The following is a 25,792-nucleotide window of genomic DNA, read 5'->3' as shown; positions in this document are numbered from 1 at the left end:
AAAAAAAAATTAAATTTATGTTTTAGGCGTTCGTAATTTATTAAAACTGATAAATTATATTTTAGTTATTTGTTATACTTTACTTGTTAAACTTTACTTGTTAAACTTTAGGCACTGTTTCAGTTGCCTACCCCAATCATTTTATGATTAATTTTGATAGAGAATTTCATGCTAATTAAGGATCGTATTACAACATTGATCTAAAAATTTGAGGAAGGCACTCTATTTTAATGTTATATGGTATCACAATGATGCTCTTTCTCTTCTAGACTAGGTCCTAAAATGCATTGTAAATGTAGTTTGACCTGCTTTATCTGTCAAGCTTGAGGCTTTCTCCCCTTGACATAAAGTTTCATCTTTTTCTCTCTTCCATAAATAATATTTTGGTTGCTGCTCAAAAGAGGTCAACTCTACATCAATTAAAAATCTTTCTTGCTTGACTTATCATTCAGCAAAGTCTCATCCTAATACTGTAAATTCCCTACATGCTCTGCAAATTTTTATTTGTCTAATTTTGTTTGTTTATGCGACACAATGGTCGCAAAAAGTGACCAACGGAGCCGTCCAGTTACGTAGACCTGGGTGATGTGAAAATAAAAATATATTGTAGGTGGTGTCATTGAATAAAAAATAAAAATCATAAGAAAATATAAAATGTGTGGCAAGACTTTGGTGAAGTAGAAAAACGAAGAAAAGACGATAAGGGGGTATGGGGAGGAATAACTAATGCTCTAGTCACTCTGAGTGTTGAACATATGCAACAAAGAACAAATATTTGATATACTGATTTTAGAGACTGTTGATGTCTACAGGTGTGATGGTGTAGTGCATTAGTATGTACCGTTTGGTCGTCTCGTATGGTCTCGTTATGTTTTCGTTCACTTTCAAATCGGGTGAATAGAAAGCTAAACACACTCACTCCTTGCGCTTATGGGCTAGCACATCAGAGCCAGACGTAAGACCTACAGAATGGATTTCAATTGATCGAATCCACACATTAGTCACCGTAGGCCACAAGCCATCGCTCTTAGTCAAAAGAGCTACTGCCCCGTGTTGGTGTGGAATGATGTGCTATGGAGTGAGATTTTAGATCCGAGCACATAGTCAGCGAGCGCTGATCCGACGTGCATTGTGGAGCTTCCGAATGAACGTGTGCGTGAGTGTTAGCGTAGCCATTAGGTTATTGAGCGCCGTAACCACATCCAGCGGGATAGCCTAATGTCCGTTTTGTCGTTGTAGTGTACATTGGAAGAAGTCGGGGCTCACCAGCCACAAAGAATAAATTTGTTTGTTTATGCGACACAATGGTCGCAAAAAGTGACCAACGGAGCCGTCCAGTCACGTAGATCTGGGAGATGTGAAAATAGAAGTAGATTGTAGATGATGTCATTGGGTGAGAATCATAAATGAATGTAAAGACTATTTTGTAGGAGGAAGAAAATTTTAGGACTCAGGGATTAGGTGAACAATAACTCACGCTCTAGTCATACTAAACAAATGATAAAACAATGGTCTATGAGTAAACAAGTCAATATCGATCCGCTGGTTCATTAAAGGCAACCATGGCTAAAATTATCGCACCATACAAAAACAATAAAATAAGTAGATAAGAAAATATAAAGTAAAATGATAAAAAATATAAGTACGAGCAATATAAAAAGAAAAAATAGGCTAGTAAATGTGCTACTATATATGGTCTAAACTCTAGATAACAAACTGAAAACTGATAATCACCTGTGTGAGATAAAAGTATATAAATGTCGTTAATGTAACAAATTCATAATATAAAGCTCACAAAGCGCTATAATACGTGGGTGTAAGAGGTAAAAAAAATGTTGGTGCCATGGTAACCAATCAGAATTAAGTAGTGGCGAATGGTGATCCCCCTCCTCAGGACTGCACTGCGATCACCAATGATGTTTCGGAGAGCCCGAGACCTGCACTAACGCCACTCGTCAGGGGCGTGTCCTTGCAACAGATCTCACCGCCTGCACTCTATGTCATGCTAGTCAATATTGCAATATAACAGGGCTACACTACAAAAGCCAAAAATCCTAATCCCTATCCCAGTTTTTAATACAGCTCCAACATTCTTAGAGATCTCATGAGGGTGGTAAGGGATGCGCGTGGTGTAAATATAAGCAAATATGTTGATACATATAAATATCATGTACACTTACATTAGAAAAGACAAACGTGTACACATGCATGTATGCGTATGTATAAAAATAAACAGTTTAATGTATAGAAATAACACAAAGCAAATAGAAAATAGAAATTAATAATTATGAGTAACTTTCCGTTTCTTTTATGGCTGAAATGTGTCTTTTAAATATAATAAGTAAATATCACTCATAATCATCGAAACTCAGAATGTTTGTCGTTAGTATAAAAGTAGTTAGTTGAAAATATGGTAGAAAATCTGGTGACTCCAATAGTATGAGAAATATAAATCTTGCCTGATAAGTAGAGACAAAAGCTATCACACAAAACAGACTCAGATAAATTAAAAGATGATTAGCCAGAGATAAAAAAATACAGACATATAATCAATAGGCAGAGAATAGTGAAAAAAATAAACAGATGAGACAACAAATGCGATTTTTTACTAATAGCTTATATGTTGCTTTATCTGTCAAGCTTGAGGCTTTCTCCCCTTGACATAAAGTTTCATCTTTTTCTCTCTTCCATAAAGAATATTTTGGTTGCTGCTCAAAAGAGGTCAACTCTCCATCAATTAAAATTCTTTCTTGCTTGACTTATCATTCTGCAAAGTCTCATCCTTATACTGTAAATTCCCTACATGCTCTGCAAATTTTTATTTGTCTAATTTTTATTTCTGCACTTCAACTCTTTTGGAACTCTCTCCCATCATGTTTTCCTGACTCATGCAACCTACATTTTTAACAATACTATTTGTTTTCTAGTAACTCCCAACTTAATAGTGGATTGCTTGTAACCTTGTTGGGAGTAAATCTAAATAAATAAAAATAAAAAAACTGTATAACTTTACTTGTTAAATTTATTTTTTATACTTTACTTGTTAAACTTTACTTGTTATACTTTACTAATTGTACTAATTTGTTTAAGAAAAGCAACAATTGAAAATTATATTATAATATTGTAAAAATAGTGTTAAAAATACATAAAATTAAAACTTAAAACTTAACAGCATTTTAAGGAGAGGAGTTCATCAGTTGTGTTGTGTTTTTTCATAAAATACTTTTTGTATTTTAATAAAATTCAAGTAATTTATTAGTAGATAAAGGACCAAAAAACAAAAATTACTTGTTTTTTATTATTTATGGTTTTACTCCCTGAAACCATTATAATGCTTTTTATTTTTTTTAACTTTTCAAAATTTTAATGGTTTTTGTTATTGTTTGATGCTTTTGTTTTTTGGAGTTACTTTTTTTGTAATAAACAGCAAATAAAGCTGCAAGCATATGTTTGGAGTTGATAGAAAACAAAGTGTGTTAAAGAGCGAAAAAGCTTCAATGACTGCTTAAATCCAGAATATTATAATTTATTGTTAATTTTATATTAACACTCTGTAACGTTACCCCGCTCAAATCCATACTTTTTCAGAAACAAGATAAAACATTGTGATACCATATGTTAAAACAGTTTGCAAAGAAACATTTAACATTTCTACATACTCTAGCTGATTAATTTGGAATTGGTTATAGTTGTAGTTTTATTTAATAACGCACAAACTATTTATTTAAATACAAACTATTTATTTAAATACAATAGTTACATTATTACATAATTTGTTTACTACTAATACAATACTTATATTACTAATACACTACATTTTTTAATATTTAAAATATATATCTTGTGGCAATTAGTTCAAATGGAAAGTAATATTGTTACAATTTTTTTATTCAGCTTTAGTCTCTTCATTCAGCCAGTTCTATTTTACGTTGCTGGAATGTTTTCATCTTTCTCTGACATAAATACACAAACATTGGTATCCGATTTTTTGCTGGCACATATCGTTCCTCGTCGAGATTACTACTATTTTATTGAAGGGCATTGCATGGTAATGAATTTTAAGTGCCTCACAAACCTTCTGGTCGAACTTTTTAGTATCAATTTTGGAGTTCTGCAACTGTCCCAGTCAATTCGTAATGTGTAATGTCTTTATTATGTGACTACTGCAGGCTGTTCTGTTCTATTTCTCTTGTACTGTGTTTGAGTTGCTATTTTTTTGCCAACGTCACACTATTAGGTCAGAATTGTTGAATGCCTTGTTTTATGGGCAGCTGTATATTAACTTATTATTAATAACTCAATTTCAAACAGCTGTCATTCTACTTCCCATAGAATTTTATATTCATATTTTTTGACGACTTAAGTGGTTTTCAAATCTATAATATATGTATTAATTTAGGGCTTGGTAACAACAACTTGTTTTCATGGGAAGTTGATCAACTTGCTATCATTATTATATGTATATTGAAAATTGTAATATTTGTCCTGGCATGACTTTATGTTATGTCATGGCAGATGAATTTTCATGAATTCATGTGTTAACGACTTAATGTGAAGTTAATTTTACAACAAATAATGATGAAGAGAAAGTTTCTTAAAAAAGCAAAAAGGTTAGTTTTTTATCAATTCTTTATAAATAGCAGTTCAAATTTGCTTGTTATACTTTACTTGTTAAAATTTACTTGTAATAAATTACTTGTTACTTTAAAAGAAAAATTTCTTCACAGATCTTATCAAATACAATTACAACATCCCACACAAAACCTGCACTTATGTAACCAAAGTTTTATTGTGAAGATTTTTATCTTGTTTTTAAACCAAAAGTATAACTTTTAAGTTAACTTGTAAGCTGGTATTTAATGGCATTTAATATATAAAAGATATTTAATTATATTTAATTAATTGTATAAAATACCATTTATATAATCAAGTTTTTAATTTTGCATTGCATGGTCAGTGGCATATTCAGAACGATTTTGACATCAATACAGCAATTTGGATTAATTCCAGTACTTATTTAATTCATAACATTTTCAAATAAGTATTTTATTATATAAAAGATATAGATAAACCTATAAATATAAATGTAAAGATAATCCTATATTTAATATACTCCCTTGTTGGTAAATTAGCTTAAAATTGTATTTATTAAATGTGGCAACTATATGAAGGTAAGCAAAAGATAGTACGGCTCAAATTGAAGTTTTGAGAGAAAAAAAGCGCAGAGCCGACATCACACTGATTTCCAAAAAACATACAAGAGCTGCTATATTGATTGATTTAGAAATAACATGCAAGAGAGTGCTGTTACACAGGGTTTGGGTTGGGGCATAGATAAATCAGTAGATGCATCATCAGTCCATCACATGTTTTCCCTAAATCGGTATTATATCTGGTCCTTTTTTTTTTTGAAAACTCAGAACCCTATTCATTTATCTGAACAGTTTTTATCAATTAAATTTTGTGGCAAGTAATTAGATAAAAAAATTTTTTTTTCTTAAAACCAGTTTCAGTTTAAAATTTAAAAAATTAAGTATAATAAAAATAATGTTAATGTAATCATTATGTATTTAGTTTGTATTTAATATATTTATAATGTATATTAATATATAGTGTATGTATAATTAGTTTGTATAATGTATTTAATTTTAATTTATTAAAAGACAACACAAATTGTATAATTCAAAATTATCTAAAAAATTAAAAAAGCTTTAGATGTTTCGAAATCAACAACAGATCATATAATGATAATAGTAGCAAAAAGATAATAAAAATCATACTTGTGTTTCCATTTCGATTACAAGCATTAAAAAGGCTATTTTATTACAAGCATTAAAAAGGCTATTTCGTTACAAGTATTAAAAAGGCCATTTCATTACAGGCATTAAAAAGGCTTTTTAAAGAGTAATCCTTGTTCATTATTGTTTTGGTTTAAATTTAAAGCCAATATTAAAAAAAAAAATTTCACTAAAGTAAACAAGTAATTAAAGAATCATTATTCAACTTTAGTTGAAGATTACCGGCTGACAGTTTTAAATTAGAATCTATTTAATATTTTCAAATGACAATATTAAATGAATACATAAATATAACGTCAATGTAACATTTGAATATTAAATAAAAATATATAATAAAAATTATCTTTTAATGTTTGCAATCTTTTACTTTTCACAATGCTGAAAAAGTTTTGCATTATATTTTAACTGAAATTAGACTAAAATGGCTTTTTACAAGATAGTAAACTCAATTAATATAAAGTTTTCCTAGTTAATACCACACTATTTTCTATAGAAACGATTAAAGAAAAAAAATAACCAACCTTTTTTTATAGCGTAAACATTTCAGAAGTAATCTTTTTTTTTATCAGCTCATGTTGATATAGCAGGTTGCGAGCATTTCATGAATTCAAGAAAATTCATCTATCATGGCATATCATAAAGGCATGCCATGACAAATTAACAAAAATTTTCAAAGTATCATGATATTATCAGTATAATAATTGTTGACAAGTTGACAAGCTTCCAACAAAAACACCATGCAGTTTGCACAATCTAAATTAAGACATAATAGATAATAAGCGGTCAAATATAATTAATTCACTAATACAAAGAGCTAATGACAGGTAGTAAACATGTGTAATTTTTGTAATGTGTGATTTTTGCGGTGTGCGGTCTGGCGTTGTCCTGGTGGAATACAACACCTTTTTTGTTTGCCAAAGCTGCTTATTTGTGGTGAAGTGCAACCAAAACTCTGTCCAAATGGGCTGAGTATATCTCAGCAGTAATGGTTTGTCCACTTGGTAGCAACTCATAGTGAACGATATCTGCTGTAGTCCACCATACACACAGTAAAACCTTTTGTTGGTGAATGCTTGGTTTAGGAGCCATCGGTATTGGATCGTTACTGGCAAGCCAATGATATGTTCGTTTTTTGTTGCAGTACATAATCCATTTTTCGTCGCACGTCAACATCCGGTCAAAAATGGCACTAAATTGTGGCGGGAAAGCAATGAAGAACAAATGGTTAGGCGCTGTAGCTTGTTTGTTTCAATCAACTCATAAGGTACCCATTTGCTCAACTTCCAACGTTTTCCAAGTTGGTGCAAATGTAAACGAATAGTCATCACTCACATTAAATCTTAAGGCAAGATCCTGACATGTTTGACTGGAGTCCTGCTCGATTGCCAGCTTGATATCCTTGTTGTTTACGATGGATGGTCTTCCAGATCTTGGTTCATCTTCAAGGTTTTCATTTCCAGAAGAAAATTTTTTAAACCACTTTTGACCCGTCTGTTCTGCTATGGTACCTTCCCCAAAAGCAGCGCATATTTTACAACAAGCTTCTACAGCTTTGGTTCCAAGTCTGAACTCATAAAGTAAACAGGCGCGAATTATCGCATCTGACACAGCCATACTTCACTTAAGACTTTTAAATTTAAAACGCACTAATAAAACTTATGAAACACTGATTGATTCTCCTTAAAACAAGCTTTAATTTATAGGGCTTGACTACGAAAGTACCATATATCTCAGCATTATGTGGGCAACAATTTAAAAATTACACTGAAGTTTTCTTGTTTTGTCTTTAATGAAAAATCTTTTTATTACATGTTATTTTGTAAGGTTTTAGAAATTTTCTTTTGTAGTTTTTAGGTAGAACGCCACCCTTTCTAATAATGATCAAATAATTATTTGATCAAGAATAAAATCCACACTAACCCTTTTATTCCCACCCAGTCTTCTCTGTTTAGCCTGCGCTTTCGCGCACAAGTCTTTTGCGCTCGCCTACACGCCCGCAAAAACTTTGGCAAGCGCATAAAAAAGCGCTTGCCAAAAAAATAAAAGCATTTTATTTTAAATCGGAACAAAATTTTTTTTTGTTCATTTGTTCAACTTTTATGAAAAATAGCTTTTCTTAACCTTTTTTTAAATTATTTTATATATGTATTTATTTAAGTGTTCTTTTTTTTTATTTTTATTTAAATTTAAATAGCAGAAAAACAAAAAAAAATTTTTAAATTGCGCAGGCTAACTTAAAAATTACCATCCTGTTAGCGCTTATTCGGGCGCTGGCATTAAATTTCAAACGAAAAAGACTGCCCACCCCTCTTTGTATGAAGCACCAAAGAGTACATGTTTATTGTCAAATCAAATTTACTTCTATTACTATAAAATCACATCATTCTTTCTGTTAGTTTGCAAATAATAAATTTTTGTGCATATAATCTAGTAATATAATGATTAGAAATATAAAAACAAAAAATATCTAAATCAACAAAAACAGCAACTTTATCAACTATATTAAAAACGCTGTAAAAAACATAGAAAGCTTAAGTATGACTATTTTTTAAATCTTTCTTAATATATATATATATATATATATATATATATATATATATATATATATATATATATATATATATATATATATATATATATATATATATATATACATACATACATACATACTTTGTTCTTGTATCTTTTTAATCATTTTTTTGTGTTTTTTTTAATTTCATGAAGAGACAAGCTTTGATCAACAGTTAACTCATTTCTATCATTGTTCAAATGAAGATCAAGTGAAGAGTAAATTATTTGTTCTTGCAAGTGTAATTTATAGTCAAATTCAGTGGAACTATTTGATAAATAATCTGTAACAGACTGGGGTATTGAAATCTTTGAAAAACAGCTATTAACAAATTGATTTGACAAGTCAGTTGATTTTGAGTCATTTAAAATAAGGGAATTGCAAACACGCATATGGTTTATTTTTATTGGATTAAAGATTTCATTAGATTTGAAGTCCATATCAATACTATTTGGTGAGTTTTGAGGATAGAAAGTTTTTATACCATCACATAACATCTCTTTACCAATATCATCACATAATATCTCCTTACCTATTTCAGCAGGGTGATTCAAATTAGTTTCTATTAAAAAAGCACAGGTGATTCCAAGATTGACACATCTATGTTTTTATTTTCCTCCCAAACTTTAGCTAAATTTTGGAGGACATTAACCTGATTTCAAATTCATTATTGCTACTTTCTGAGACTAGCTGGGTTAAACGCTGCAAAAGACGATATGCTTTTTTAAATTTTTCAGATTGTGTCAATGATCTTTCCTTAACAACACCTAATCCCAGATGACTAAGGTTTTCATTTTGGTGTTGAAAAAGTCTATGGTTTTCAATAGCATGAGCCTTAAGCCATCTCACACCAATGCCATCATATGAAAATAGTGGCAAATGTTTCATTTGCCTTGCCACAAACATGTGTTTACATGGTAATGCCATTGATTTAAAGAATATGCATTGACACCTATGCTCGCTTATCAACACCTGATGACCTAATATTTCTAAGGTTGGATGTTCATTTTCTTCAACAGGGTTTAAGCCTAGTGCTTCTTCGAATTGACTTGCTACAAAGGTTTGTGAATAAGGTGTTAATATTTAAGAAAATTCTTTTAGAAAATCATTTTGCAAAACAGCATGCACAGAGATACGCTCGCCAGCAGTGATAAATGTAAGATCTCTTTCTTTTCGCATGCAATCAATTACAGTAATAAGGTCTTTGAAAAAAAGAGGAAGAGGGCTAAGTAAATTTAGGACAGCTTCAATTCATCGGTTCACAGACTCTAATCTATTTGTAGTTCGCTGTCCAAAAGTTAAATTCTGCTGTTGCCAACAATACACCCATTCAGTTACGCAATTGTTCCAGTTATTTTCAAAATAACGAACTACACTCTGTGGCATTTTGGCTATAAAATTATGTCTCTGTTTTTCAAAGTCTATTTCAGATAAGGCATAAGCCATTTTTTGAATGGATTTTAATGCATGTATTCGCTGGCTTTCTGAAATTCCCATTTTCAAAACAGTAACTTCTCGACTCATTGCTCGTAGAACATGAAATAAACATAGTAATAAAACTGCATTTGGAAAAGTTGTTCTAATGGAGCCTCTTTCTGCCATGTCTTTATCTGTGAAAATAGTGACAGTTTCAGTCCATTTTTCATTTCTAGATTTAAATGTTTCTAGCACTTCACTGAGTGTGATTGAATCCTCTGATGCAGTTACAAAAATTGTTGCTATTTCACTTTCTCCATTTGGTCCTACAGCCAGCATAATATATAATGGCATGCGTAAATTTGATAATTTGTAAGTTGCATCCATCAAAATTAGCTCTGGATACAATGAAAAAAATCTTTTCATTTCTGCATCTTGGAAAAAAATTGATTGAATAACTCAACTCTTATCGCATTTTATGTCCACATCCACACCTACAACAAAATATAAGTCTGACTAAAGTGAAGCAACTTAAAGTAATGCAATATAAATTATAATCTAAAATCTACCAAAATAATATATCTTATTATTATAAGTTGTTATATTATATGAATTATTACACGATGGTTATATAAATCAAGTTTAATATAAATAATATCGTGTGTTAGTGGAGTTGTAGTGTTAGTAGTAAACAAATAGTGTAAAACAAACATTTACAAATATCTATAAAACAAGACGAATTGAAAATAGAGTAGCTAGTAATGGTGATAAGTGTTTCATATGTACGTCACTTACCATAATCTTGTTTCTGAAAATGTTATAAAATACTAGTATTGATAACTAATTTTTTTAAACTATTTAAAAAATAATTAATTTTCCTAAAAATATTAACGTAATTTATTAAACAGCAGCATTAATCAGCAAAAAAAAAACTAATCATCACAATTTTTAAAAACTGCAAGTAAAGATTCTATATCTGTGGAACCTTTCTCCTTAGATGCTAAGTTATGAAGATCTTTTAATGTTATTTTCTTTCCTATTAGTGATGAGATTAATCAATACATAGTAAATTGAACGAAACATGCACACACAGATATATCGATCTATCTATTTATCTATATATATATATATATATATATATATATATATATATATATATATATATATATATATATATATATATATATATATATATATATATATATATATATATATATATATATATATATATATATATATATATATATATATATATATATATATATATATATATATATATATATATATAAATATATACATAAGCGGTAGTGGTGTATTAGTAGAGCTCTCGTTTCATAAGCGAGAGGTTCTGAATTCGATTCCCACCACGTCCCTGGTAGTACCGCGCTCAACTTGTTTCTCCGCGCAGCGGCCTTGTTTGTCAAGGTTTGTGTTTCGGAGTTATAGAGTTGGGAGAGGGTAATAACCACAAGTAGCCTCCTCATCTGTAGTGGCCTTCTTGGCCTTGTGGAGGTGAATTACAAAAAGTATATATATATATGCATTGGCGGGGAGCAAGAACTTAAGCTTTTGCTCCCCGCCAAGGAGTAAAAATAATTCAAATAAAAAAAGGCAAAGTTAAAGTTTTAGATTTTGCAATTGGTTTTCTTTTTTTTGATATATATAAATATATGATAAATATAAGTTATTTTGCAACAGTTATGTTTTTAGTAAAGCAGAATTTTAGTAAAATGTGAATAAAAAAATCACACAAAGTTAAAATAGAAATAGAAAAATGAAGAACTTTTTTTTTCAAACACAGATACACAGTTCAGAGAAATTTATTTTCCTAAAATCCTTGGTTACAGTGAAATATAACTATAACGTTAATGCCAATATGATCAAGTTGGCAAAGTTGTTTATAAAAGAAAAGCATTATTGTTGTAACTAAGATAAAAAATGCAAACTTCTGCATTCTATTCCAATATGAAAATGTAAGACTTTATAGGTCTTTGTCAAATTTATATTACAAAATTTATTTAACAAGTTACGTTGCTAATGTTAACTCATGTCAAGGACTGTATACATATATATATATATATACATACATACAAATATATAAATATATTTATATATTTGTATATATATATACACATGACCAACCATTGGAATTAGGGTCGGCATTCGGCAATGCCGACCTGAAAGTGTTTGAGGTCGGCAAAAAATTGCTAACCTCTTTTCTATGTTTTATGGTCAAACCTTTGTATCAAACAATTTTTGCCGCCCTCAAAAAGATTGAGAGGTAAAGTTTTGCCAACCTCATTTTACCTAATTCCAAAAATTGCATGACAGATTGCAAATTTACTAAATTTTTTTATTACCTACATACATTCATATATTTATATATATATATATATATATATATATATATATATATATATATATATATATATATATATATATATATATATATATATATATATAATTTACAGTTATAATGTTTAATTTAATTGCTACTAAGACTCCAAATACAATTAGGATTTCAGACTTACATTGCCCATATTTTAATAAACGTCACCTGTTTCATTTTGAACATGCTCATGAATAAGCCATGTATCTTTAACAATTGTTTCACATCTTTCTCTTGATCCTTATTTAGTTTCCTAACTTTTGGAAGTCTTTCAATTATTTCCTAGGTAATAAATAATTTGAAAAAATTAATAATTTCATCATTTTAAGGATTTATAAAAAAAATATATATAACTTATTTATAAGCAGCAATTTTTTATTTCTAAAATTCTGCTTTACAGATAAATCTTTATAAGAAACTTGTTTATAGTTCAAAGAATATTTTTTTAATTTGTCTCAATATCAGGTCAATATAGACAAAGTTAAAACAAAGTATTATCTACAACGGAAAACAACAGTTTAAATGAATATTTAATTTGCATGCGCATTCAAATAGAATATCATTTACAATTGTATTATTTTTACCTTTTCTTTTATTTAATAGTATTATGGAACTCAAGAAAATGGCGCTTCATGACATAACTATAAAAACTAACATTAAATATGACAATAAGTCATAACGAAAAACAATTTTATATTAGAACTTGAGTGGGAAATGTTATTAATTTAACTGCCTATTTACTTAGTTAAAAAAACAAAACAATGACTAAACCAGATCCTACAAACAAAAACATTTTTTTATTATATATTTTAAAATAACCAAACACAAATTGAGTCAATGTAAGGGGTGTAAGTCATAAGTTTAAATTTATTAATTCAGTAATCTATCATATAAAAATATTAAAATAACAAAAGCAAAAATAAAATTAACAATAAGATCAATAAAGATCGCAGCATTTTGGCTTTTACAGTAGTGCAGCAGATAAAACAGCTATAGTTAAGAAACAAAGCTTCCATTTTTATATCTATTTATGCTTTATTTCTATCAAATATGTTGAAAGTATAAAATAACTATTAATTAATAAAATTTATAGAAAAATATAACAACAGAATACTATAACATTGTAAAATATAATTAAAAACTAAGAACCTTTTTTTGTTGAACCCCTGTTTAGTTGTTTACCTGTCAAATGCATTTATAAAAACTATGAGAAAACTAAATACATATCTTTCAGTTTTTAAACTTTTTAACCTCTGCTGTTATGTAATATTGCTGCTGTTATAAAAACATAGTATTTCATCAATAAAATATTTCTTGACAATCTATTCAGGGTGGCCAGCCACTTTGTACAATCAATTTCCCTGACTCTGATAATTAAAAATCTGGAATTTTATAAAGAAAAAATGATAGTAATTACTTTTTAAACTAATATTTATTGTTTGTAAACGTCTTTCAGCCTAATAGCAAAGATTTAAATAGGGAAAAGAAAACTATATAAAAAATGCTATCATTTAAGTTAAACCAATTAAGCTAAATTTTGAAAATTTCACTGACTTTTGAGGGGAATATAGCAAAATACTAGACTTTTCCTTGATTTCCTTAACCCCCTAACTCAAAACATTTTCCTGGATTTTTAATAATTTCCCTTATTTCATGTATACTGGCCACCCTGCTATTCAGCAAAAAACTAATACCTTTATATAAGAAAAAAAAAACAGATTTACTTTGTCAATTGCATGGTTGTGCTCATTAATAACTTTTGTCACACAGAACTTTTCACCATTTTTTCATACCATAACACCAATGCAAATTGTAAATGGATATTGGATTTTATAGGTACTATGTATAAATAATAAGACTAGAGATAGCATCTTTAGTGAAACAAAATCTTCAGTTTACAAAAAATTTTTGTTGAAAAAAGTTATGATTTTACTGACTAACTTTAATTATTGTTTACAAATACCTTTGGTTTGGACGAAGTCCTTTTGATCTCGATTTAAATTGACGCCCACCATGATAGCAACAGTATGTTAAATAATATTTTAATTCTTTTTTAATATATCGTTGCAAGCCTTTTTTAATTGCAAAATCAATTGTTCGACTATCTCGAACATAAAGAGATACAAATCTTGATTTTTCATATTCTATAATTGCTAGCTTAAGCTCATTAAAATTATTATAAATATCTCCAACGTTCATTCTACTAACAATCAGAGCGGATAATACTAACGATTAAGACGATTGTTTGTAAGTTATTTGAAATCAGAAGCCGGTTTTAAATCATGAAAGGCTAAGAAACCGGCTGCTGGTTTTCTAATTGTTACTGTTACGTAATGAATATAAGTTATGTCATCGGTAAATTAGCTAGAACCCAGACCAGCCGGTACTCTACCTGCTAGAGGTAAAGATCCAGCAGCCGGTACCGAAGCCACTGCGTTTAATAAATTACAATTTTCGGTAAGATGCTTTATTTTATAATTTATGTAATCAAATAATACTTTATATAACATATACATAATATATATATATATATATATATATATATATATATATATATATATATATATATATATATATATATATATATATATATATATATATATATATATATATATATATATAATATATATATATATATATATATATTTACACATTATTTCTAATTTCTTATTTGGTTGAACTTTGCAAATTAAAATCATTTTCAAAAATTATTCATAAAATGTGTTGAATAGGTTTCTTCTTTAGAAAGAAATGCCAGAAAAGGGGACTTTTTTTGAATTCTAAAATTTAAATTTACACTTCCACAAAAAATTTTATTGCACAAACTTTTTTATCTTATTCGGTTTTAGAGTACCAGAAACTGTCACTTGGTCTCTTGTGGGAGATTAAAGAAAACATAGTTAATTGTCATTGGCCAACAAAAGAAAAGGACATCAAAGAAATAAAAATAATGGCAACCATGGAAGATTTTCATGCCTTTGAAGGAGAGTTGCAAAACGAACAGAAATGTTTAATCATGGTATTTGTTACTTTTTTGTGTTCCGTTTTTAAATATTCAAAAAAGATGGAAAAGTTATCCATTGTCTAATATCTTGTAATTTTAGTATTAAAATTTTAGTATTAAAAGTATTGTGAGAGAACCTCACTATAATTAGAAAGCTGTTTTTATACATTTATTTTTTTAAATACTTTATTTAAACAATATTTGTTATTGTGTTGTCTTCCAGAAAAAATCTTTACGTCAAGTCCGTGGTTCGGATACAAAAGACCAAGTGAAAATTATACTGGAAAGGTACACTTATACCTAAACATCATTGCACCTTTCTAGTTTATGTTTTTGTTTATGTGTATTTCATCTGTGTTGCTAATGATATCGCCAGTTTTTATAATGTTATCTTGTTAAGTAAGGCATCATTATGTTTCAGGCTAAAATAAAGCTTTAAATAATACTTTTATCCAGTTTAAATGAATAACAACTCTCAAGGTGTATTAACTAAATTATCCTCTCAATTTTGATGGTCTTTAGTCAATAGCGGATTTCTAAATTGTATGGGTCTACAACACTTAATTTCAGCAAAATTAAATCAAAAAGTTACGTCATAGAAGACAGAAAATTATCTGTTTTCTATAACTTGGTTTTTCTGAGAGATGTTTAGATTGGTTTAAGTACTACAAAATATAATTCATCGTTGTGCAGTCGTTTTGATTGCCGTCAATTTCTTTAGCGTATTCATTTTTCTATATTTTAAGACTGTTTACCGTTGCACTCCTGTCCCAGTTTAACCTAGTGGGGACAAAAAGAAAAGACCGAGCTGCAAACAAGAGGGGGTTAAAAGGATCAGCCATTTTTGAATTAATAGTCTGTAAGTCTAGACTTACAGACTATTAATTCTTGAATTAATAGACTTACAGACTATTAATTCAAAAATGGCTGATCCTTTTAACCCCCTCTTGTTTGCAGCTCGGTCTTTTCTTTTTGTCCCCACTAGGTTAAACTGGGACAGGAGTGCAACGGTAAACAGTCTTAAAATATAGAAAAATGAATACGCTAAAGAAATTTACGGCAATCAAAACGACTGCACAACGATGAATTATATTTTGTAGTACTTAAACCAATCTAAACATCTCTCAGAAAAACCAAGTTATAGAAAACAGATATTTTTCTGTGTTTGGCTGATCAAATCTAATTTGCTTTTTTATATTACATTAAAACAAGTTACTGTTTTTCATGTTCACTCATTTTTTAGAAATTGTAGCCATCTCGAATAAAAAGAGCTCTCGACGAGAAATAGTTAATTTCATTCAGAGAAGGCTGAAGAACGCCCCTGATCAAATTGGGGGGTTGCGTAAACAACAATGCCAAGAAACAAAGCTTGTTCAAGAACCAGAGGAGAAAGAGAAAGGATGAAGAAAGTTATGAATATCTGGAAATGAATCTGCTGATAATTTTTAAATAAATATGTTATGTTGAATAATACTGCTGTTTTATTTATAAATAATTCGTCTATGTTTAAAAATAAAAGATGTAGAAAATGCTTCCTTTTTTATATTGACATAAAAAAATATGAAAGTGTTTTTTTTTCTTCTCTAGAAAAAAAACTTTTTTAGATTTAACAAATAACGTCGATTAACAAAGACGTCTTAAAGACGCATTTGTAATGACCAATAAAAACGTCTTTTCGATGTCGAAAAAAAATGTCTTTTAGATTTGCATAACTGACTAAAAAAAGACGTCTTTAAGACAGCAGAAATAAGACTTTAAAAGACGTCTTTTCGACGTCTTTTTTCCCACTGAGTATGAAATATTGAAGAACGCTTTAATCAAAGACTTTTTCTTAATTTTTATAATCAAGAGGTCAATAAAATAATTAACCAATTTACTTTATTTGTTTACTTTATTTTGATGTTAAGTATTTTGGATTTTGGATTAACGTTTTTTAAGCATTGGATAAACGTAGCATCATAGCATTGGGTGAGCGTTGTTTTTACTATTGGCCAATGAGCATTGGTCGGACCTTGCGCCAATGATCACTTTGGTGATGGCCCAATTCATTATGCCAACATTGTGCCAATGTAAGTCAATGCATAGGGCCAATATTGGTCCAATTAATTTTTGCTAGCTGGGGTATAAGAGCAACCTACTACCAAGCGTTTTTATAGATACTTTCTTGATATCATTTTCTGAAAAATATAATCTGCGTTAAAAAACAAGGTACAACTATCACCTAGGAAAAATTAAATCACAGCAGTCGAGTTTTCTAATTACACCATAAATATGGAATCATTTACAAAATAAAAGTATTAAAGACCCAAAAAGCATTTCATAGTTTAAAGAGCAAACTAAAATGCGTCTTCTTAGTTCCTGACATATATACCTTCCGGACAAAAAAAATGAGACCACGTATGTAAAACTTTTGTTCGTAATTTTACGAACAAAAGTTTTGTTCGTAAAAATTTGGTTAAAAAGTTTTTTCGTAATATTTGGCGAGTCATACCATGACTCTTTTTGTGTTTTATGGAACTCTTGTTTGATTTATCAGGGGCATATATATTCATCAAAAAATCCATGTGTTCATTATTATTTTTGATTTAACTAAAAATATTTATTTTCGAAATGATGTCGTTAGCGTTGATGCTTGACTATCTTTTCAAAGCGCGTCATAAAGACTTAAAGTCTTTGATGAATTTAACTTGGATACCTGTAGCAACAGTTGCAAGGTATTTAAAGATCATGAGGGAAGGAATGAGTTTAGAGAGATAGAAAGGAAGTGGTAGACCAAGAAAACTTATTTTAAAAGACCAACAACTATTGATTTAATTAGCTCGAAAAAATAAAACACAATCCACCCGAGATATTTAAATTGAATTATTCAAAAAAGACAGTCCCAAGGTTGCTCCCAGAACCATTACTCGTTATCTTAACCAAAGTGGGTACTTCAGTTTTGTTCCCAAATATCAACTTCTATTGACTCCTGTTCATCAAGAAAATAGGGTAAAAATGTGTGAAGAACACCTAAGAACAAAATGGAATCAATGGGTATTTAATATCGAGAGGCGTTTTGAGTTAATTCAAACTCGAGAAGTTTGATGGGCAATGAAACGACCAAGAATTGGCAAACCAATGTTCAAACAGAGTCTCATGGTTTGGGGGACGATTAGTTCCAAAGGTAAAACTTCATTGCTTATTATCAAGGGCAATGTGAATAGTGAAAAATACAAAGAAATACTTTCTGAAGCTGAGCCAACTCTAAAAAATCTTTTCCCAAGGAGTTTTACATTTCAACAGGATGGGGCGATGTGCCACACTTCAAAATCAGTTTTTGAGTGGTTTACAGAACTTAAATGGAAAGATTCTTTTTGGCCCGCTAATTCACTGGATCTAAACCCCATTGAAAATGTGTGGGGGTTAATGAAAAAAGCAGTGGAAAAGAAAAAAACAAAAAATTTAGATGAATTAGAGGTTGCAATTCAAGAATTTGGAACAGGCTTTCCAAGGATTATTTGAAGTCTTTAATTGACAGTATAAACCATCGTGTTCAAAAATGTATAGAAGTCCAAGGACACGTGACCAGATATTGATCAATATATTATTTTAAAAATTTAGCTTTACTCTTTATTTTCTATTGAACAATTTTATTATTCATTGATTATTTTGAAAATTAAAATAAAAAAACTTGGTCTCATTTTTTTTGTCCGGAAGGTATTATAGCTTACAGTGTTTGTTTTCAGATTTTTGAATTTTTTTCTTCTTATTTGTTTTAATATTTTTTTGTTTTCATTTTTTTACTCTAAAAAAAATGAGCTTTGTTAAATGAGTTTTGGCTTTGTTGAATAAAATTTTTATTTTATTTTAAAAATTTAAATCTTTTTTTTTAATGAGCGACTAAAGGGCTCTATGAAAAGGTTGTGATGATAAACGTATCATCCTTACCTTCTTTGAGTCCCTGACTAAATTGTATATATATATATATATATATATATATATATATATATATATATATATATATATATATATATATATATATATGTATATATATATACATACATATATATATATATATATATATATATACATATATATATATATATATATATATATATATATATATATATATACATATATACATATATATATATATATATATATATATATATATATATATATATATATATATATATATATATATATATATATATATATATATGTATATATATATATATATACATATATACATATATATATATATATGTATATATGTATAAAAAAAAACATATATATATACATATATATATGTTTTTTTTTAGTGAGCGACTAAAGGGCTCTATGAAAAGGTTGTGATGATAAACGTATCATCCTTACCTTCTTTGAGTCCCTGACTGAACTGTATATATATATATATATATATATATATATATATATATATATATATATATATATATATATATATATATATATATATATATATATATATATATATTTATATATATATATATATATATATATATATATATATATATATATATATATATATATATATATATATATATATATATATATATATATATATGCCCGCCTAAAATGATGTAAGAAAAAAGGTTATTTTTTCAAAAAAGTAAACTGCCCACACAGTTTTTTTCATTAGCAAATCATAACTCTGTTTCGTTTAATATACAGCTCTCATTAAAAGAAAGATAAGGCGAAAATTTTAAAGAAAAAGCTGAAATGGTTTCATTGAAAAACCTCAACAAAAAAAGGAATACCAAACATTAAATATAAAAATCTGATTGAAGTTAGAAACATATTTCATATGTTTTGCCATCTTTTTCTAAAGTGATTTCACTTTCATTTATTCATTTCGCCCTTAATTTTTGACAACTCAATTTAATATGCAGTTTTCTTCAATAAATAGACCGTTTAATGTGGATCATTCAAACCACCTTGTAGTGTTTTGAATGTATATATGTAATATATAACATGTACAGTATCGGACAAAACGAGTGCAACCAAATAATGCTAATTTAGTTTCTTTATATAAAAGTGCTGCATTTTTTCAATTTAGAGAAATAACTATGTAACTGTTTAGAGACAAAGTTCTTCAAGTTTTATTCATCACAAAGTTCATTATTTGTACACAAAAATTAATAAATTAATCAAAAGTATTAAAAAAAGTTGATTTCCTTCTGCACAAAACAAGTGCAACTCGACAAAATGTTAACCAAGCTGTATTTCGCTATTAATATTTCGTTGCCAATCCTTTGTTGTCGATCACAGCCTTGCATCTTCGAGGCATAGATTCGATCAGGTGATCAATGAAACTTTGTGGAATCGCTGCCCAGGCCTTTTGGATTTGTTCAAACAATTGATCCTTATTACGAACACCTTCACGATTAATTCTGCGGTTGACGATCTCCCACAGGTTCTTGATAGGGTTGAGATCCGGAGATTGAGGCGGCCAATCCATCACCGATAGGTGGTTGTCTTAAAACCACTGCTTGACTACTTTTGCAGCGTGTTAAAAAAAAATACTAACTTGTTCTGGATCGAGAGTTATTTGACTAATCGGTAGCAGTATATAGATTATGATGAAGGAAAAACTAATTATGAGACAATTACATGTGGTGTTCCTCAAGGATCAACTTTAGGGCCACTTCTATTTCTTGTTTATATAAACGATTTAAACAAATTTTCTAACATTTTAAATACAATTTTATTTGCTGATGATACCAGCTTGTTTTATTCCAATAAAGATATCAATATATAATTCCAAACATTAAACAAAGAACTAGACAAACTAACCCAATGGTTTAAATCAAACAAGTTATCATTAAATATTACTAAAACAAAATACACTTTATTCCATCGCCTACATAAAAAATCAGATATTCCCTTAGAACTTCCGGACCTTTTTATTGACAATCAATTAATAAAGAGAGAGCAATCAATAATGTTTTTAGGCGTGTTTCTAGACGAAAATGTAACCTGGAGGGAACATATAGGTGTAGTTGAAGATAAAATATCAAAAAATTTAGGTATAATGTACAAAGCAAAGCAGTTATTACATCGATCTTGTTTAAAAAACATTTACTTCTCTTTTATTCATTGCTACTTAAGTTATGCGAACATTGCTTGGTGTAGCACTAACGCGACGAAAATAAAAAAATTGCTTAGCAAACAAAAACAGGCTATAAGGATAATTTCAAACGTAGATCGCTTCTCACACACACAAACACTATTTAATGAACTCAATATCCTAAATGTATATAAACTAAACCTCTATCAAGTTCTTATTTTCATGTTCAAACTTGATAAAAATATATTACCAATCTTATTTTATTCAATTTTTGAAAAAATAAATCACATATACCCTACTAGATTTTCAAAATACAACTACATTCAATTCAAAACTTATTATTCCGCTACTAAATTCTCATAATATTGAATAATGAAATGAAAACTAATTATTCTCTAAACCTTTTCAAAACAAAACTTAAGCAATTACTTTTGTTAACTGAAAATGAATTAATTTTTTTCTAATAAAACTTCTTTATATTAGAAATCAATAATTAATAGTTAATAAACTAATTACTTTAGATTATTAATAATTAATCAATAATTGTACATATATTTTTATCATTTTAAATGATAATCTTCTTTTTGAGAAATTTATTTTTTATTTTTGCGTTATTTATTAATCTTTTACTTTTATTTTATACTGTTTATTTGCTTTTACTTAATTAGCAATGAAAAGTATTATAAATATAATTAAATAAGTTAAACTATAAAATGCTCTACCAATAAAATGTTTTTATATAAAATCATATCTTCTTATTTTTCAAACCAATTCTTAAATGTTATTTTTGTCATTTAATATTTTAATAAATTTTGTTTCTTTTATTTTACAAAGCAATTGTTATATCTTATTTTTTGAAAAACTATAAATTTTAAATAATATGCGATATACTTAAATTTTCTTTTATAATATATATCAGAGATATATACATTGAAACTATATTTTGTCTAGTAATGACGCAGTTTTTGGGGCTTAATGATAAGACTAAATTTGTCTTCTTCTAGCCCCGGTCATGTAATTATTTTTTTATAAGTTACGACTGTAAATTTTTTTTTTATCGGCAAAAGTGTAAATAAAAAATAAAAAATAAAAATAAAAAAAAAAAAAAAAAATCGTTGTCTTGCTGAAAAATTCATTTTATTGGCATATTCCATTCAGCATGAGGTAACATAACATCTTTCAGGATATTTTTATACATGAAACGGTCCATTATTCCATCGTTTCGATGTATTGGAACTAGACCGTTAGCAGAAAAACACCCTCAGACCATTACATTACCTCCACCATGCTTCACGGTCTTATGGCAGTAACGTAAATCGAGACGTTTTCCGACCGGTCGACGTACACGGCAAATACCATCGCTCCCAATGATTTTGAACTTCGATTCATCACTGAACAGGACAGTTCGCCATTTCTGCACATTCTAGTCAATATGAGATGTAGCAAACAGGAGTCTTTTCTTTTAGTTTTTTAGTGAAATCAGCGGTTTCTTTGCGGGGCGTCGAGAAAACAATCCGGCTTTAACAGCACGTCGTCTGATTGTTCGGTCCGATCCGGGCAGCTCTAATTGCTTTCGTATCTCAACTGATGATATCCAGTGATCCTTCTTGATGGATCTAACGATCATAGAATCCTCTCTAGAAGTGGTGGAACGCGGTCTTCCACCTTTGTTATCTGCTGCCAACATCCCCGTAGAACGATATTTGGAACATAGTCTTGATACGGTCCATTTTTTCACGCGATATTTATCACAAATACTTTTTTGTGACATTCCACTTACGTAATCGCCAATAATTTTCTTTCTTAGTTCCAATCCAAGACTGTCGGGAGCCATTTTTGCACTTGAAGTCATAAAAATGATAAAAATAAATAATCACGCTTCTCAAGGCTTACCGTGTTACATTTACCTTGTGATGGTACAATAATGCTCTGTGGAACACAACGTCTTGGTTGGATGTGGACTGTATAAATGTAATGAAACACTTGTTGTATTTCACTTCTTGTATTGATGTTATTTGATAAAACACTTTAATAAAACTCACTTCAATAAACTGTCTTGATAATACTGACTGATTGACTTCCATATACTGACTCAATTGCATGTCGATTTACATGTCTCTTATATAGTAAAATAAATCTGTGTAAACCTGTTCTGGAAGATTCTAGATGCTTCTTTTTGATGCTTCTGGAAGCTTCTGGATGCGTCTGGATGCTTCTGAATGATTCTGGATATTTCTGGATGCTACTGGATGCTTCCAGATGCTTCTTCTGGAAACTTCTGGAAGCTTCTGCATGCTTCTGGAAACTTCTGGAAACTTCTGGATACTTCCTTTAATTATTAAAAAACTTCCGTGTCGTCCCAGACTTAAGTAAATGAAACAAACCAAAAAAGTTGCACTTGTTTTGTCCGCTGCAAAATGGCACTTGTCAACGAAATTCTGCCTGTGTGCTGTCACCTGTCAGCTGATTACTCATGTCATGGCGTGCTACGACTCCAGACTCCTGAACTGTTTGCTGTGGTAGTATAGTTCGTTTCGTTTTTAAGACATGTAAAATTAGGATGTTGTTTGCAAATGTTTTGTCCAATACTGTATATATGTAATATATAACAATGTGGATCATTTAAAACACCTTGAAGTAATCTAAAGTTTTTCATAAATTAAGATTAAAGATTTCATTCCAATTTTAAAATTAACTATTGAGTCATACGCTTCAAATTTTACACTGACAAGGTTACAAATTTTGTTTTTCTTTTGTGATTCCAAATTTTTCCATTAAATGACTCATTCGCATTATGGGTCTTGCCTTTAAGGCATTTTTGAAGCTTATCTTTTTAGTGAGGCCTCAAATACAATTCTGATCTTGTATAAACCTCTGATGGATGACAAGGAACTGTTTTGTAGGTTTTGGTGCCATTTACTTTGTCATTAATAAATTTACACTAACCCCAATAATATTAGCGCTAGTTATTTATTTTTGATACGACATGAAAAATAGCAAGTACTAGCAAGCCCTATTAATTTCATGGCAACTAAATCACAAGTGTTTCATCTGATTGCTACTCCAAAGAAATTTTCAGTCAATCAATTGTCGCATTCATCAATCTTCCACGACCACCAAGTCCTCTCACTTTTTTTCCTAAATCGGGTTCCAACACGGTTTTGATATTGCTCAACACATTCTAATTTAGTCATTTAAAAGTCAAGATAAGTACCATTGACATTGTTATAGCTGTTCCTTTCTCTGCCACCCATCGTCATGCGTGCAAATGGCTGTAAAGACCATTTCTATTAATAATATGGTTTTAAATACTAACGATTTTTCTCAAAAATGTAACGTTGATTTTTTTGAACGGAATATAAAAAAACTTTATGGAGTATAAATCATAAAACCTATAACAGTGGGAGTCAGCAACTATTTTTCTTTTGGTAGTTTGTTATGTTATAAAAAATGTTATATTTCGAATCCAAGAAAAAATTGGTGCAGCAATTAACTTTACAAATAACATATTGGAGCGTTTAATCAATAAGTTACCTACTTACATTATTAACAAGATGATTTTTATCACTTTATGCTAAACTGTTATAATTGTGTTAGTAGTTAGACGTTTAACATAGACTGACATGCAATTAAATTCCACCAATTGAAAAATTTGTTTAGAAAACTTTATATAAATAAGTCAAACTTCTTTTTTAATTGAATATGTTTTACATATGCTTACATATCCAATTAAAAAAGGAGAGTTTTTCAAACTTTATCTTCAATACGAGAGTATTGACATTGCTTTTTTCAAAGAACTATCAAACTGTTATATCAAAATTGCAAGATTAAAAATTTTATATTTTTAAATTTTATAGTTTATTATTATAAAAGTTAGTCAATTCTCGACCTTTTGACAAAGCCATTGTTAACTTTTACTGCTCGAGAGCACAATGTAGTGAGCAATGAAACCAGATTTGAATTAAAATGTTTAAACTTTTTTATTTCAGATAAATGAAATAAATTATTTTGATATAAACTTGGATTTTTTAAACTATTTGATTCAATAGTTCAAGGCCAGCGAAATGGATTAAATTTACTTGTGCCGCTTGTGGAAAAGCCTCTCGTACAAACACCATACAGTGTGAGAAAGGATGTGGATTATGGATTCATCAAAAATGTGTTCCAATGTCAGATGTTGAATTTGGAAAATTTAGGAAAAGTAGTTCAAATTTTTTTGTCCAAAGTGTGTATGGACAACTGACAAACAAACTCACAAAGTACAGTTCAACATTTTTTTTTCTGTTCCTTTTATTTATTTAAAATAAGTTTTAAAATATAAGAATGAATAAAATACATAAAACATATATAGTCAGAATTACAAATTTTGTTAACGTTACAATAAAACGCGGATACTCGCAGAAGATCATAAGATCTTGTCATTGAGATCCGCCTAAACAGATTATAAATAAAAAATAACCCTTTAATAATTTATATATAAATACTCTCACATAAATACAAATATAATTATTTACACATATTTAAACATACAAACGTATAAATATATATA

The 25,792-nt window shown here is 28.9% G+C and overlaps 1 protein-coding gene and 1 long non-coding RNA gene across 2 annotated transcripts; both read right to left on the bottom strand.

Annotated features, from left to right (window-relative positions):
- Window positions 1-9,618: 9,618 nt before the first annotated feature.
- LOC136087945 (uncharacterized) lies at window positions 9,619-10,209 on the bottom strand. Its single transcript, XM_065811575.1, has one exon. It carries the CDS (start codon window positions 10,207-10,209, stop codon window positions 9,619-9,621), a length of 591 nt encoding a protein of 196 aa, XP_065667647.1.
- Window positions 10,210-12,319: 2,110 nt separating this feature from the next.
- Window positions 12,320-14,229, bottom strand: LOC136089103 (uncharacterized). The gene is made up of 3 exons (XR_010642803.1): window positions 14,136-14,229; window positions 13,897-14,011; window positions 12,320-12,454 (listed from the first exon to the last, which is right to left on the bottom strand). It is a non-coding gene; the product is annotated as an uncharacterized LOC136089103 (long non-coding RNA).
- Window positions 14,230-25,792: the final 11,563 nt, after the last annotated feature.

Source organism: Hydra vulgaris, chromosome 12, assembly GCF_038396675.1.
Source record: "Hydra vulgaris chromosome 12, alternate assembly HydraT2T_AEP".
NCBI classification, from domain to species: Eukaryota; Metazoa; Cnidaria; class Hydrozoa; order Anthoathecata; family Hydridae; genus Hydra; species Hydra vulgaris.
Note: the sequence above shows the minus strand (reverse complement) of the source record. Positions and strands in the feature narration are given on the sequence as shown.